The following is a 17,773-nucleotide window of genomic DNA, read 5'->3' as shown; positions in this document are numbered from 1 at the left end:
ACGCTTATGTGATTATATTACTGTTGCGCGATTTAAAATGTAAATTAGACTGAATTTAATAATGTACACTTTATTGCATAAAAAAAAAGTCAGACGCCCCTAGGGGTTTCATATCAAGCAGGAGGCAGATTCACACATACACAGAATCAATCGACACATTCTGAACGCAACGTTGAGACAGCAGGATTCTACAGTAACCAAGGGAATGTCAAACGGGTCAAATGTTCTGCTACTTCACCTCAATTTACACAATTCTCTCTGCACTGGTGTAAAAATGTGTTTAGTCAACAATTCACAAAATGACAACTGGGTTTAAAAAAAAGACAGTGTTTAGACAGAAGCCAGCCCTGAAATGGGAGCTTTTGAAAGTAAAAATGTAATTCTACCTATTGCCAGGACAACAAAAAAACACTGGTCTAGTCCTCACATGGAATTAGCATTAATAGCCAAACGCTCTCCATCCTCATCTTTCCCTTCAGCATCATCTTGAACTGAAAACTATGATTAGGTGACAAAAGAACTCACAAACCACAATTATGGAAGGAAAACAAACAAAAACACTTGCTAATATTTTTCTAAATTCCCTCTCAAAGACAGCATTTTGGGACAGAGGCCGTGGTTCATATACACACACCCCCTACCTTATCATTATGGACCCAGTTGGAGGTAGGTAGATGGCGTGAAATGGTTGACCATGGCTTAGACATGCAGCAAAGAGCCTTTGACAGCAATTGGCTAATGAAGGAGACATTTGAGCCAATGCCTGGCGCGTTGGTCCAATATGAGACATTGCCAGCTCAACGGTACCATATCACTACTTTTGACTAGTGCACTATAAAAGTGAATCGGTTGCCATTTCCCCCAAAAGCCAAGGTAACTTCCGTTCAACGGGTGTATGCAATTTGGCCACACCAAGCATGGACTGGACAGAGTGTAAATCCACTCTCATATCCCAAATGGGACAAGTTCTAAATCGAGTGAAACACTATGAGCGGAGTGCGTCGTTGTAGTGTGCCAAGATTAAGCCCAAATCAAATGCACTCAAATTGTTTAAGTCATAAAGTACACCCGTCTCCCTATATTAGTGCACTACTTTGTAGTATTGCACTGTATTAGATAATGCCATTTGGGACGCACCCAATGATGAGCATAGAGGTCCTCCAGGGAACTGGTGGAAAGATCAACATAACTGTCATAGGTGTGATGGAGAGACGTAAAAATCAGTGTAGATTTAAATGAGTTAATATTGAGTTAATCATCATAATACAATTATTTTGCAACTCAAATCTTGTTGCATACAGTATATAGCAAAACAATAAAAAGGACTCATAACAATCATGTTTGTTCCCTCGATCGAACAGCACACCCCCTCCGGCATCAGCATAGCGCCACCTAGTCCCAATGAGACGCCACGCCGTTCTTCAGAGGCCGCTACCCCCAACAATTCTATTTGTCCTTCTTGGTCTCCGTCTCCTCCTCCTGGGCGTCGATCTCGGGCTCCTCCTCTTCGGGCACGGGCGGGAACTGGGATTCGTTGATCTTGTCGCCCCGGTCTCCCTTGGACTTGTTGAGTTTCTTGGACTTCTGGTAGAGCTCGTTCAGGTTGAACTCCCGGATGATGTTCTCCTGTTGAGAGTGAGATAGAGTGCGAGAGAGAAAGAGAGCGTGTGCATGTCAGAGTTTCCGGACATTTAGACCGGCAGTATTTTTTCCATTTACAGGACATTTGAGAAATTGACGGGACGTATATCCATTGGGTGCTTAACCGTCCACACGCGGCGCTCAGAAAAAGACAAAAATCCCATTTTGAATATGGTCGTTCATATTAACAGAACATGCAAGTTGAGGACGCCACGACGTGAGGTCCTTCTTACCCGAATTCTGATGGGCACTGAGGATGTTAGAACAACAGCGAGACGGGTAACGAACAGCAGAATCACGACCCTACGTCAAATCGACTGTCACGCATAGCAGAAAAGTTGACCTATTCTATTAAAATCACCTTGTCGAGAAAGAATGAACCTATTCCAAAACAGACTCTGGGACGGTAAGATCCCAAATTCATACAACCAGTAAGCTTAGGCTAAGTTTAAGCAATGAGTCCAACGCAACTGATCAGAACGTTTAGCACAAAACGTTGATCAACTATTATTTCTTTACATTTTAAGCGCGGCGATGCACTTCCACACAAATGCTTGTTCCACAATGCAATTAGAGGGGAAAACACCGTTGTCAAAAGGGCACCGCACACGCGAGCCGTTTCATGTGACGGAGATGGAAAAATTTAGATAGAGGGGGGGCGGGGGGGTCTAATATCCAACAACTAGCTTTGGGTTGCTAACACGGCCAGGATTTTGCCTTTGGCTACTGGTCAATGAAAGAATGTTGATATAAAATAATTGCCTCCACAAATATGGTCGGACTTTGACTAGGCTACTTTGAAGCAAGGTCAAGCCATGCCTCACTATGCATTAAAGTGTTCAGGTTTCGATTAAGCATACGTTTTCAAAAAATGCATACTGCCTCCAGCTTATTGCAAAGTGGTGTGCGACGCACTTAAAAGCACGACCTTCCATTGCCCATTTATGCATTTGCTGTCTGAGATGCTGTGGCAGCAGCTCTCGCCGTGGCCGACAGATTTTTCAACTCAAAGGCTCTGCATCCTATACGCGTGTGATAAAATACACAATGAATATACTGTACACAAAGTTATGCAAATTAACTTATAGACCGATAAGTATGATCAGTCTACTGGCATTTCCATCAATGAATAGGCTAAAAAGCATTATTTCGCAATGGGATTTTTCCCTCTCCCAGGGGGAGAGGCTGGTGCCAATTTTATTAATCTGCTTTTCTATTAATTTACCTTTTTTTTTTTTTTTTTTCATTGGCTAAAACACTGCCATTATCAGCTAACGGAAACCCTGGTGCGTGTGAGTGTGTGTGTTCTGCTCTGAAGCCACTCGTCTCACCTCAGTGAAGCTCCAGGACACGGCCCTACACTTCTTGTCCACCTGGGGGCGTCTCATCACCTCCTTGCCCCCCTGGAACAGCACCAGCGAGGGCAGCTGCTTGGAGAGGGGAGAGGTACTCACCTTGTACCTGGAGAAGAGGGATGGAGGGAAGGGAAGCTATTAAAACGGTGTTTCAAATCATAGCCGTCCAATCAGAACGCTACTTCACTAAAAAAAAATATAATCTACCCGCAGAGAGGGCGAATGAGAAAAGGGACCTACTTCTTAGACACGTCTCCATACCGCCCGATGTCCACCTTCCCAAACTTGAGCCCAGCGCAGTTATACCTGTAACCATGAAAGAAAACCCATCCATTTCCCAACAAACACAGCAATAGCATTACCACCGACATGTGGGCGCTTCGTTTGTAATGCACGGTCTGCTCTCCCAAGTTGATGCGCAAGAGACCAAACAGCCTCGGAACACGCGCTCAGATAGATCATGTTCGAGCCTCGGGTTGGACAGTGAGACACACACGCTCACACCTGCAGGCGACGTGCAGATGTTTAATTTCTCCCTCGTTCCGTCATGGCTGAAGCCAGCGCCAATTCATCCTATTCATGTGTCCAGTTTAAAACGTGGAACGTCCCTCATTATAAACAAACAGTCGGTTCAATTCATGGTTAAAGCACCATTTTCACATCTATTTAGTAGCGATTTAATAGACGAAACAACAATGTCATTGAACTAATTGACTGGCCAGAGATCAGGGCTTTCCTCAGAAAAGACGCAGTGAAAGCTGCTAGTATTTTGAACAACCAAATGTCAGTCAAAATTATTGATGAAATCAAAGTGAGTCGGCTGTATGTTGATGTGCAATTCATAACTTGCATTTTACCCGGGTACCACCAGTAGTAGTAGGCCAACAGAGACGGAATGCGTTTGAAGCGATGACGCGCCACCGAGAAACAGCTAGGATGCCGAGCAAAGTATCTCGCCAGTGGCACGCACACACATCGTGTCGGGGGTTTTCGTGGCCGCCAGACGAGACAGTCGAAGGAGGATGCGGTGAGCGAAGTTACTGGGCTCAAATTTGACCAAGCTTGATCGACATAGATTGATGCATCTAATTGGGCATGTTATAAAATGACATTTTTTTCCATTTTGATGATGATAGGCTATAGTCTATGGCTGGATTTATGCATTTGTTTCCAATGCTACGTTCATTTGGCAGACCCTCTTTCTACAAGGCCTAATCATATTAGTATGGATATATTGTTAGCGCCTATAGGCTATAGAGATCCATTCAGGTAATGAACTCATTATTACACATCAACATTTGAATTTGATTACAATTATTTCATGTCAATCGTTCTTGAATTAGATGTATTAAAAAAAAACATTTCTTTTTTTAAATTGTCCACTCTATTACCCTATACATCACATTCAATTACGAGATTGGATTGTTTTTTCTTTTTTCTTAATCAGGAATAATGAAACTGTCACAAGCAATACCTCCCATCGCGTTTCATTTCTCACGGTTATATCATTGTAACATCTGCATTATTTTAAAGAAAAATAGTGTAGCTTTTCCCATGGAATAATCTAACTCCTGAAGCCTAAAGCCTGCACAAAGTGCCTAGGACACGGTGGTAAAGTACTGTTATTGTTTATAACCACTTAATGTCATTTCATTATTTTATTCTGCTCGCTCGCCTCACTTTTCTGAGGGGGGGGGGGGGGGTCCATTAAACAGTGAATCAATTTTGTCTGGCCTAATAGGGCCATATGAGATGGTCTGTTGTGACACAATACAGGAGAGGATAGTAGATTAAAGCCAAGGATTTATGATGCAATGCATTAAAATGGCGGCTTTTGTCGTGTAGAGTGAAGATTAGTCGTGTCGTCTTACTTGAGGGAGAGGTCTGCGTAGACGGCGGCAAAGGACTGACACTCTGGGGACCAGTTCGCGAAGAACTCGACGATCCACGTCACTCTATTGTCCCTCTCCAACTCGTCCTGCAAACCCCGGGGGCACAAGGTCAGCCGTCGATTTCACTAAACGTTACATTTCAATCGATTGAAAATGTCAATTTTGAAATTGCATGATAAAAACACACTTTCAACTGAAATGTCAATAACAATCTAACTGGTGTCATCTTCTGCGATCATGTGAAAGTATGATTTGTGATACACCCATCGGTGTTATTCTCTCTCTATAACACACCACTACTATGGCAATGGTAATATGGTGTGTTACAGTAGAGCCTTAAGAGGTACTCTATGGTACTCACGTCTATGGTCTTGTCACTGAAGTACTTGATGTACTCTGGGCCCATGTAGAGAGGAGGCTTACAGGTCATCAGGAACACTGGAACACATAAATCAGCCAGTCAGTGAGCAGAAGGAAGAGTAACGAGCCAATAAGAGGGCCGAATGAGGGGTCATCAGGTTATAGGTCATGTCATCTAACCAGGCATTTACCGGTTGAATTAATTACCACAACGGTAGAGGAGCGTGTGTGTGTGTCTGTATCCATGTATGTACAGTTGAAGTCAGAAGTTTACATACACCTTAGCCAAATTCATTTAAACTCACATTTCACAATCCCTGACAATTAATCCTTGTAAAAATTCCCTATCTTAGGTCAGTTAGGATCACCACTTTATTTTAAGAATGTGAAATGTCAGAATAATAGTAGAGAGAATGAATTATTTCAGCTTTTATTTCTTTCATCACATTCCCAGTGGGTCAGAAGTTCACATACACTCCATTAGTATTTGGTAGCATTGCCTTTAAATTGTTTCATTAACTTGGGTCAAACGTTTTGTGTAGCCTTCCACAAGCTTCCCCATTCCTCCTGACAGAGCTGGTGTAACTGAGTCAGGTTTGTAGGCCTCCTTGCTTTTCAATTCTGCCCACAAATGTTCTATAGGATTGAGGTCAGGGCTTTGTGATGGCCACTCCAATACCTTGACTTTGTTGTTCTTAAGCCATTTTGCCACAACTTTGGAAGTATGCTTGGGGTCATTGTCCATTCGGAAGACCCATTATGCGACCAAGCTTTAACTTCCTGACTGATGTCTTGAGATGTTGCTTCAATATATCCACATCATTTCCATTCCTCATGATGCCATCTATTTTGTTTAGTGCACCAGTCCCTCCTGCAGCAAAGCACACCCACAACATGATGCTGCCACCCCTGTGCTTCAGTTGGGATGGTATTATTTGGCTTGCAAGCCTCCCCCTTTTTCCTCCAAACATAATGGTCATTATGGCCAAACAGTTCTATTTTTGTTTCATCAGACCAGAGGACATTTCTTCAAAAAGTACGATCTTTGCCCCCATTGCAGTTGCAAACCGTAGTCTGTTTTTTATGGTGGTTTTGGAGCAGTGGCTTCCTTGCTGAGCGGCCTTTCAGGTTATGTTGATATAGGACTTGTTTTACTGTGGATATAGATACTTTTGTGCCCGTTTCCTCCAGCATCTTCAGAAGGTCCTTTGCTGTTGTTCTGGGATTGATTTATACTTTAATCTCTAGGAGACAGAACGTGTCTCCTTCCTGAGCGGTATGACAGCTGCATGGTCCCATGGTGTTTATACTCACGTTCTATTGTTTGTACAGATGAACATGGTACCTTCATGTGTTTGGAAATTGCTCCTCAGGATGAACCAGACCCTCGGAGGTCAACAATTTTTTTCTGAGGTCTTGGCTGATTTTCCTATGATGTCAAGCAAAGAGGCACTGGAATTGTGATACAGTGAATTATAAGTGAAATAATCTGTAAACAATTGTTGGAAAAATTACTTGTGTCATGCACAAAGTAGATGTCCCAACCGACTTGCCAAAACTATAGTTTGTTAACAAGAAATCTGTGGAGTGGTTGAAAAACGAGTTTTAATGACTACAACCAAAGTGTATGTAAACTTCCGACTTCAACTGTATGTGTGTGTATGTATAAACAAAGTGTGTATGTATGCACACCTTGTGTAGTGCAAGTGTGTGTACTGACCGATGCAGAGGGTGAGGTAGAGCAGGCCCATGCGGATGTCCAGTCTGAAGAAGAGGATAACGTTGGCCACCTTACTGAACAGAATGATGTTCCCCACATGCTGTTCCACCGTTACTGAGACAACGAGAGATGGAGAGTTGGGGTTAAATCAAGTAAAACAACAATTCTATTGCCTAGAATAAGGACAATTTGAAGGTTGAGGACAATAGTGCACGTGGGGAAGAGGAAACAAAGATGATAACATTGACAAAGAGCAATAACATTGAGAGAGAACAGATGGGAATAGAAGACTAGAACAAACAGTTTTGTAAAACCATAGAGTGATAAAGGAGTGATATGAAAAAAAAGTGAATAGTGTAGAAACTATTTGGAGTCTGAGACAGAGGGACAGTTTGTAGTTGAGGCCTAACAAGTGAGGGATTCACTTTAGGAAGGAGGGAGAGACAGGCAGATGAAAGACCAAGGGAGTGCCAACAGGGCTAACGCAACGTAAACACCACAAGGTCGACAGACATTTCTTCCTATGAACGATCTATTAAAACAGTCCGTTTACAACACTAAACTACTCATTTAAATAGGGCTGTGTGGACAAGACATTTGCCATAGCAGATTGGTTGAATACCTACAACAATAACATCAATATACACCAGAAACCTAGAACAAACAAAACAATGTTGGCTTTACACTAAACGAGTTGTTCAGACAAAGTTGAACTGTCTGAAATGTTATCCTTGTGGATACAAAGGTGAAACTTCGCTAGCAATGTGTGTGGGTACTTCTTGTTTTACTGAAATGGTAACCATGTCATGTAAAACAAAAATGTCTGCCTGCTGAAGGAGACCCCTAGCTCCAACTGAGGGCGTTTCCAATAGATACAACAGCTTCAAAATTGTCTATATCATAAACATTAAAATGTGCTTTTTTTGTTCTTCATTTAAGTTTAGGGATAGACATAAGGTTGGCAGCGTGGTTAAGGTTAAAATCAGATTTTAAGAAGATAAATTGTAGAAATATGCAGGGTTTATGACCTCAGCCACCCAAGCCACACTGTTCTCCCCACTTCCATCATGGCAAAAACTGACGACCAATAGCATCTACCGCCAGACCATCAGGCTGCTGAATAGCCACCACTAGTCATACTTTTCACATCTGTGACCCTGTGCATGTGACTAATAAACTCTAAAACCCTATGTGGCTAGTGATAACCAACTGGGGGGGGGGGGGGGGGGGGGGGGGGGTTTCTAATGGTTAAACACAGGTGGGTACAACTCTGCTAATGATTAACCTGGTTCAGGGCTGATACTTACTAGCTCTTCTGTTTTTCATCATGACGATGGCACTGAGGAACATAAGAATCTCCACTTCTCTCTGTGGAACATGATAACAGAGTAAACATACAGTTTATAAAAGGTGGATACCTAGTCTGAATGCATCCACCTTGTCAGCTCGGGGATTCGATCCAGCAACCTTCCGGTAACTGGCCCAACGCTGTAACCACTAGGCTACCTGCGGCTCCAGTGCTAGCTAGGAGGCTAAACAAGGCCTGCCACTAACTCCAGCATTGACGGTGTCATCCTGTTGTTTTTGGGGTGGTTTTGGTGCATGCACTCATGGTGGCAGTGGCACTTTCTGCCCGAGAAAAAAAATCAAGGCCCTGGTAGCCTAGTATCAGAGGGGGTTCGCACCTGCTAACTCCCCAGTATATTCACCCTTTGCGCGGTTCTATCTCATCACCTGCCTGCTACTTTCCGATCTCGGTTCGGGTTACAGTCTATATCACTTTTCAATGTCGAACCCAGGCCAACTCCCATCGAATTGCAATGGCCATTCATGTAGCTAGCGTCAGCTAGCTAACGGAACACCCCACTCTGTCATCACATTTAGCATAGGATGGCTACGTTAGCTAGCTCGTTGTCAATCTAACGTATCTCTCTATATTTTTCAATCCCAATTTGTTACACCATCCAATACTCACCCAGTCAAAATCGCAGGGATTGCCATCCTCTCGTTGTGTCGAAAGATGTTCGCAGATGCCTGGCGTCTTGCGGATCATGAGAAACCCGATTGACATGAACAGAGACGCGACATAGTATGGCTTTAGCAGCCACTTGTACACCTGCGGCAAGTGGTAGAGGAATGCGAGGAGAGGTGTTAGCAACGCCATTTTCTAATTTAGATATACAAATAAAATAAAACAGCCGGAGGAATAGGAGAAGATGAGGGCGCCTGGAGCAATGCGACTCGCAGGATAGATTTCCAGTCGGCCAATGCAAATTAAAGGGGAGGAAGGATGGTGCGGAGGTCACTGCGGACGAATCCTTGGAAATGGTCCCGCCTCCTTTGTGAAATGGTGGTGATTGGCCAGTTGAAAAAAATCAAAGGAACGATGATTGGTATACATTTTGCAAAAGAGGAAGGACTAATGAAAGACCAGGCTCTTCATATGGGAAAAAAAATGCCACTTTGTACGTACAGGGCTTGTTCAACGTTATAGCCGACTGACTCCCCCAGTGGTGGGAAAACTACCCAAATGTCATACTTGAGTAAAAGTATTGATACCTTAATAGAAAGTTACTCAAGTAAAAGTGAAAGTCAGCCAGTAAAATTCTACTTGAGTAAAAGTCTAAGTGTATTTGGTTTTAAATATACTTAAGTATCAAAAGCAAATGTATAAATGATTTGAAATGTCTTATTTTAAGCAAAGCAGATGACACCATTTTCATTTTTTTTTTAAATGTATTAACCAGTTAGGCTAGTAGAGAACAAGTTCTCATTTAACAACTGCGACCCGGCCAAAATAAAGCAAAGCAGTGCGACACAAACAACAACACAGAGTTACACATGGAATAAACAAACATACAGTCAATAGAATAGAAAAAGTCTATATATAGTGTGCGCAAATGACGTAGGATAAGGGAGGTAAGGCAATAAACAGGCCATAGTGGCGAAATAATTACAATATAGCAATTAAACACTGAAGTGATAGATGTGCAGAAGATGAATGTGCAAGTAGAGATACTGGGGTTGCAAAGGAGCAAAATAAATAAAATAAATAACAGTATGGGGATGAGGTCGTTGGATGAGCTATTTACAGATGGGCTCTGTACAGATGCAGTGATCTGTGAGCTGCTCTGACAGCTGGTCACACTCCAACACATTATTAACAAAAGATGCATTTGTGTTTAGTGAGTCCGCCAGGCCAGACGCAGTAGGGATGACAACGTGTTCTCTTGAAAGTGCATGAATTTGACAATTTCCCTGTCCTTCTAAGCATTCAAAATGTATTTGAGTACTTTTGGTTGCCAGGGAAAATGTATGGAGTAAAAATTACAATATTATCTTCAGGAATGTAGTGAAGTAAAAGTAAAAGTTATCAAAAAATATAAATAGTAAAGTAAAATACAGATACTCTAAAAAACTACTTAGGTAGTACTTTCAAGTATTTTTACTTAAGTACTTTACACCACTGGTGGAAAGTCTTCCCAGAAGAGTGGAGGCTGTTATAGCAGCAAGGGGGGGGGGGGGGGGGGCAACGCCATATTAATGCCCATGATTTTGGAATGAGATGTTTGACAAGCAGGTGTCCAGAAACATTTGGTAATATGGCTTTTTTGAGGGGGCTTGGCTTCCCCAGTGATTTTACCAACACACGGCTACGGATCATATAACATATTCTAAGATGTTTAATAATTTGGGTCATGTAGCCTATTTTAATCATCATGGAGCACAGTCCATACATAGCAGTTTAAACCTGGAGCCTGGTGCACAGTTCAGAACGACTGAACTGGACCGTTGTCATCACAGTCCATGAATAGTGAGGATTATTAGGGTAGATTTATAGGACTTCTGTTCAACCCCATTGTACACTTTTCTCACCTGAACAATTGAATATGGCAACTTTCAGGAGGAATCCAACCACTGTATTTTTGATTCACCAATACATTTAGTGCGTAAAGGCTCTCCAATCCTGTTTTTTAAATGTATTATTAATTAATACTTTCCCAACCCTAAATAATACACTGATCAGAGTATCTTTTAAATCTACCAATTGGTGCTGAAAATGAGACAAGCATGCATGTATTTACATGGCTTTCTTTCTTTGAGCCCTAATATGCTGAACCGTTCTCACCATATATTCTAATGAGTCTGTTGAGAAAATTTGATTTAAAAGGTACACCAAATGTATAGGCATGGCTTTAGATAGATGTAGTGGAAACACTATTGAATGTAAAATCCCAGAGAAAATCTGTTGGCCAGCAAGTGGGAGGGTTTTCAGGGGTTTAATGTACCGGTATATAGTGCGAGCAAGGGATCCACACTTGCAAAGCCCCACAATTTTAGGTTTAAAAAAGTAACAACAAAAATAATACTTTTTTTGGGGAGGGGGGGGGGGGCTGTTTTGCTTGTTATTTTGGCATTAATACGTGTCACATATCAGTTTGCAAACAATGTAAAAAATTAACTAAAATCATTGAGTTAATAAAAGGTGCATACGAACATGGCTACTGTTTTGCATTTTCAAGCAAGGCAGCTCCAAAATGCAGGTGTTCCAGCCTAGCTTAGTGCTTTCTGTGGTGGTGGGGCAAGCCAGCAGAAAATATGGAGTGTTGCGCCGTGATTGGCTCAGTATTCTGTCACTCATGGGGACACTACGTCACCACCAAGTCATATGGGTAGAGGTCTAAAATTTTAGCCCCATGAGTTCTGCCGTAGAGTTACATTAGAAGTGCCCATCCAAGAAGGCTCAAGGTCATTGGCCACAGATAGATTGATATCAAATCACGTTATATCTATAATAGCTTTGATTGGACTGATTGGACTCAACATCATACTTCAAAATCTTAGCTAGCAAGTTAGCAGCCATCATCATGAATCAAGTCGACAATCTACTGGCAAATCCTTTTCAATCCTTGTCATATGAAGAGAAATTAGAGATAAAATGTCTCGGTGCTCATCAGCCATTGGACATAAATATTACACAACAAGTCGGAAGTCGCAAATTCAACAATGGGTGGTTTGGAAGGAGGGATTTCTGCAACTGCTCAAGTTCTTTTCCTTGGTCATGCCAGAGGTGGATGTTTTGTACAACATAATGCAGAAAAGAACCACTGATGCAGCATGAATTGGCGGAGCAGTCAACAACTTCAAGGTGAAAATTCAAAAAAATGTGCACGCAAACTTCTGTTGGTGGACAGCTCATTTTCCCTCCAGTATGTACATTCCTTTCCAACCGCAGAACTCCAGCGTGTTACCAAGCTATGGCCTGTGGGCAACCAGGAGAAGCCGAAAACAGAGCTGTCCACTCTCTACCAGCATCATGAGCTGGACACTGGAAAGACAGCACTTTCTTTGTGGAAGTAACTCTATGAGAACAACCTGCAGGAGGCCTCGTCTGAGACGGTCTCTCTTCTCAAAATCATCATCACCACTCTGATGACAACCGTCGAGTCACACAGAAACTTTTCCACCCTTAAAAGGATAAAAACCTTCACATCTGCATTGTTATATTGCTTATACTGCATAGGTCTATCTCATAAGTATCTTATTAATAATTTTAGGCAGTTTTAGAATGTGGAATTTAATTGTTTTTCTTACTTTGTGTGTTATAATTAGCTAGGGTGCTTTTCTCCACGAGGAGGGTGGTACGTTACAGACCCAACAACATTATATTATAGTATCCCCTCCTCGTAACCATGTTTGCCATTGACAGTCTCTTCCCATTCAAATACTCCCATTCCAAAAAGTTCAGTAATAGACCCATGTAATTCCAGTTCATTTTGCGAGGGTTGTTTTGTTTGTGCAATGCGCTCTCAGTGCGTCTGTATACTGTCTCTAAAAGTGGATCCTCGTGATTGTATTGTTCTTCCTTTTTAGACCACTGTCACGCCCTGACCTGAGATATCTCTGTTTTCTTTATATTTTGGTTAGGTCAGGGTGTGACTAGGGTGGGTACGCTAGTTTTTGTATTGTCTAGGGTTTTTGTATGTCTCGAGTTTTGTAAGTCTAGGTAATTTGTATGTTTATGGTGGCCTGATATGGTTCCCAATCAGAGGCAGCTGTTTATCGTTGTCTCTGATTGGGGATCATATTTAGGTAGCCATTTTCCCTTTTGTGTTTGTGGGTTCTTGTCTATGTGTCGTTGCCTGTCAGCACTCGTTTGTATAGCGGTTTGTTGTTTTGTTCAGTGTTCATTCTTATATTAATAAAGAACGTACGCATACCACGCTGCGCCTTGGTCTGATTCATACGACGAACGTGACAACCACAAAGGTCTAATAAAATACATTGAATGATATGCTAACCGCTGAGTCTGGGACTTTCTCTCTCTCTCTGTGGTGACTTAAAGAGTAAAGTTAAGGCCTCAACATCTTGCTGAATTTATCTGAACTAACATCTATTTGAATTTCTGTCGCTGTCCATTTCGAAATTGTTGAACGAATAGGTCTACCTCATCGCAGCTCATTTGCTTGCACTTGCTTATGCTTAGAGTTAAGTGCTAATTATAAAAGAACAAACATTGTGAATTTACTGAATATAAATGTAATAATGTTTGTATGGTTCAAAAGTCCAAACTCATGTCGACATTCATTATTATTGATTGAGAATGTGGTTCTTATCCAGTTACACAAATCCACAAGGAGTCAGTAGAAACCATATTTAAGCAAATCAGCCATAAGCTCCCCTGTTGCTGATACTGGGCCTCTGTACGCCTATGTAGATAATCCATAAACAATCTGCCGTTTCCAGCTACAATAGTCATTTACAACATTAACAATGTCGACACTGTATTTCGGATCAATTTTATGTTATTTTAATGGACAAAATATGTGCTTTTCTTTCAAAAAGTGTTCCCAAACTTTTGAACGGTATCGTATATATAAAAATATATATATATATTTACAATCCCCTTATCCAAATGGCTTACTCATGTACCTAGCTCTTATCGATTTGTAAACTACAGTGCATGGATTTTAAAAATTATTTCTATTGAAAAAAAGATAGTAGATGTTGTTCCACTCGGAACCTCTAGGTTGCTCGACCTTATTCATAATTTCATCGCGTGTAAAGATGTTTGAATTTGTGTGGGTGAATTAAATCAAGGTGAAAATACGGCGTATATGTAGACACACCTCCACCACACTTTAAATTCTTTGACAGGTACTTCGGCCTCTTTTCCACAGTAAAGTATATATAGCTGTGTCTTTATTCAAAATTTCAATTGTAGAGCTATGGCTTCATAATTTGCAGAGCTGAAATTTGGAGACCCATGCCAAGCTGGGTCTGAATATTAGCCACTATCGATAGCCACCGTCACTTATACCCACATACATTTAAACTGTCACTTTAGTGTTAGTTTCCTTACGTTTAGCATAATTCAATTTCCTCTGTCTCGTTCGTTCGTGTGGTTGTTCCTGAAGATCGCTAGCAATAGTGGATCATATTCAGTGTCGTGTATTCGGGTATAACAAGGGAAGCCAGGCTTCCCCCAAAAAATTTACAAAGAAAAAAATACATATAAATAATTTATTTTTCTTTCAGTGTTTCATAATTTTCCTTAAATTCATAAGAGGCTGAATGTTTCTCATCGGAGAAAGCATCTGAGCGAGCGAAACAGCGCCCCTCTGTCTCTGTATCTGTATAAAATATATTTTGATTTGTTTCACACTTTTTTGGTTACCTCATGATTCCATTTGTGTTATTTCATAGTTTTGATGTCTTCGTTATTATTTTACAATGTGGAAAATAGTAAAAACTAAGAAAAACCCTTGAATGAGTAGGTGTCCAAATTTTTGCCTGGCACTGTATATACAGTATATCACAAAAGTGAGTACACCCCTCACATTTTTGTAAATATTTGAGTATATCTTTTCATGTGACAACACTGAAGAACAACACTTTGCTACAATGTAAAGTAGTGAGTGTACAGCTTGTATAACAGTGTAAATTTGCTGTCCCCTCAAAATAACTCAACAAAAGTGAGTACACGCCTAAGTGAAAATGTCCAAATTGGGCCCAATTAACCATTTTCCCTCCCCGGTGTCATGTGACTCGTTAGTGTTACAAGGTCTCAGGTGTGAATGGGGAGCAGGTGTGTTAAATTTGGTGCCATTGCTCTCATACTGACTGGTCACTGGAAGTTCAACATGGCACCTCATGGCAAAGAACTCTCTGAGGAGCTGAAAAAAAAATTGTTGCTCTACATAAAGATGGCCTGGGCTATAAGAAGATTGCCAAGACTCTGAAACTGAGCTGCAGCACGGTGGCCAATACCATACATTACCTTGTTGGGGATAGGGGGCAGTATTTTCACTTTGGATGAATTGCGTGCCCATAGTGAACTGCATCAAACTCTGTCCTAGATTGCTAATATGTGCATATTATTATTATTATTATTACTATTGGATAGAAAACACTCTGAAGTTTCTAAAACTGTTTGGATTATGTCTGTGAGAATAACAGAACTCATAGGGCAGGCAATCTTCCAAACAAGAAGTGAAATTCTGAAAGTTGGGGCAACTTTGTCGTCATCGCCCCCTCCTTTCCCAACAAGATATGGATCTGGAAGCACTTCCTATACCTTCCACTAGATGTCCTCATTCAGTAGAAAGTGTAATGGAGCATTTGCTGTGAACTTTGACCTAATGGGAGGGAAAATAGTCAGTGTCCCGACAGAATGCCATTTTCCTGTGGTGCATTTCTCTGTGGGTGTCACGGCTGTTCCATTCGGCTCCAGATGAAAACGTATGATCCGGTTGGAACGTTATTGGATATATATGATAAAAACATCCTGAAGATTGATTCTCTACTTAGTTTGACCAGTTTATTCGACCTGGAATATATCTTTTGGAAGTTTTCGTGCGACTTATCTTGGACCAGCAGTCAGTTTTTGGGCACGTGAGCTGAAAGTGAAAGCAAATGCAGCTACTTGGACACTAGAATTGGACATTATGGAACAAAACAACAATTTATTGTGGAACTAGGACTCCTTGCACTACATTCTGATGTAAGATCATCAAAGGTAAGGGAATATTTATGTTAGGCTTTTTCCGTAACGTTTAAAAAAAATCTGACACAGCGGTTGCATTATTAAGAACCAGTCTATCTTTAATTGTTTGTAGAACATATATCTTTAGTCAAAGTTTATGAGTATTTCTGTTATCTGGCGTAGCTTTCTATAATTCCTCCGGATATTTTGGAGGAATTTCTGAACATGAAGTCAATGTAAACCGAGATTTATGGATATAAAATGCATATTATCGAACAAAACATAAATGTACTGTGTAACATGTCATATGACTGTCATCTGATGAAGATTCTCAAGAGGTTAGTGATTCATTTTATTTCTAATCCTGCTTTTGTGATTTTATCTTTGGCTGGAAAAAATGGCTTTTTTTTCTTTGGTTTGGTGGTGGTCTAACATAAATATATGTTGTGTTTTCGCTGTAAAACATTTTACAAATCTGACATGATGGGTAGATGAACAAGATGTTTATCTTTCATTTGAGGTATTGGACTTGTTAATGTGTGAAAGTTAAATATTTCGAAATAATATTTTTGAATTCCCTGCGCCACCTTTTCAGCTGAATGGGGGGGTTGCCCCAACAGGACAGGTTCCACTCAGAACAGGCCTCGCCATGGTCGACCAAAGAAGTTGAATGCACGTGCTCAGCGTCATATCCAGAGCTTATCTGGGTATTATTACTGGTCCTATGGTCAGAGACACGAGTAGTAGATTCTTCTTTAATGTCTTTGTTCCCGCTCACAATACCATCTCTGAATTCCTTATTAGATTGGAATTTTCCGTCAGCAGGGAAATGCTGCCCAATTCTACCCGTGATTGGATGTTTTTCATGTGTGAATTGGTAGAATGCTCTTGCGCTTCTTTTAGCGCCTCTATGGCTTTGCTATAGTTGATCTTTTTTATTCCCCTTTTTACGGGAGTATCAGAAACCACGGATGCCATTTCAATGGTGGTTATTTCTGCGCCTCTGGTGTCCAGAGTGTTTCGATTTCCTCACTCACGTCTTTAATATGTGCCAATTTTTAAAAAATTCCAAGGTAGTGATACCCACTTCTGTCATTAACTTCACCGGTCCAGTCAGCGTGCCGGACAGGCATGGTTCTCCCTTGCTGCTCTTGGCTTCCATTGTGAAACTCTGTCTACACACATACTCAGACACAACCACAAAACAATAGTGTTTCATTAGGAATGTCTTCCTTTCTTATAGTTTAAAAGGAGTAATTTCTTCTCCATCAAAATATTTGTACATTTCTTGATGTAATTTTGGATTTTGTACCCACATGGTAGTTACCTCCTATGCAAATTTCCATTTAGGTTTTAATTTTATAGCTGGTTTCCCAATCATAACCAACTACCAGTACACTGATGAATTCATTTTCTTTTACAATGTTTTTCTAACCTGCAGGAATCATTTCTTAATTCAATATTAGGATCCGAGTTTGGAATGACATAACACATGCATTTTACTTCTTACGTTAGTAAACCATGTCATCTTATGGTCAGTTCTCTGCTCCAACAATGATGCACAAGCTATTCCCAGAATTTTCCCTTTAACTAAAGATGTCTCTGCTCCAACAGAGATCCTAATGTGCACAACCTGTTCCCAGAACAGTATTTTCTGGAGGTTGTGTTTTAAAAAATCAGTCTCATCTTTAAGTCTCTATTTGTTTGGGATGGTGTATCCGTTCATTGAAGCTCCCTGCTGGGTCCAAGGTGGGTACCGTTCGGCTCCGCTTAATCGGAGTGTAGGCTCCCTGAGCCACGTCTACTTTAGCCACCGTAC

The 17,773-nt window shown here is 41.0% G+C and overlaps 2 protein-coding genes across 3 annotated transcripts in view; one reads left to right on the top strand and one right to left on the bottom strand.

Moving 5' to 3' along the window:
* Positions 1–17,773, top strand: part of LOC139374877 (E3 ubiquitin-protein ligase TRIM21-like) — a 155,271-nt gene that overhangs the window by 99,078 nt on the left and 38,420 nt on the right. The gene's annotated exons all lie outside the window — the stretch shown is intronic.
* On the bottom strand, positions 55–9,310 carry LOC139374873 (thioredoxin-related transmembrane protein 2-B). Its single transcript, XM_071116055.1, has 8 exons — positions 8,944–9,310; positions 8,276–8,336; positions 6,969–7,082; positions 5,250–5,326; positions 4,868–4,974; positions 3,237–3,302; positions 2,973–3,102; positions 55–1,626 (listed from the first exon to the last, which is right to left on the bottom strand). The coding sequence occupies exons 1-8, from the start codon at positions 9,130–9,132 to the stop codon at positions 1,447–1,449; spliced, it is 924 nt and encodes a 307-aa protein (XP_070972156.1). The 5' UTR covers positions 9,133–9,310; the 3' UTR covers positions 55–1,446.

This window comes from Oncorhynchus clarkii, chromosome 19 (assembly GCF_045791955.1).
Source record: "Oncorhynchus clarkii lewisi isolate Uvic-CL-2024 chromosome 19, UVic_Ocla_1.0, whole genome shotgun sequence".
Taxonomy (NCBI): Eukaryota; Metazoa; Chordata; class Actinopteri; order Salmoniformes; family Salmonidae; genus Oncorhynchus; species Oncorhynchus clarkii.
The sequence above is the reverse complement of the archived record's forward strand: the minus strand, read 5'-3'. Positions and strand labels throughout refer to the sequence as shown.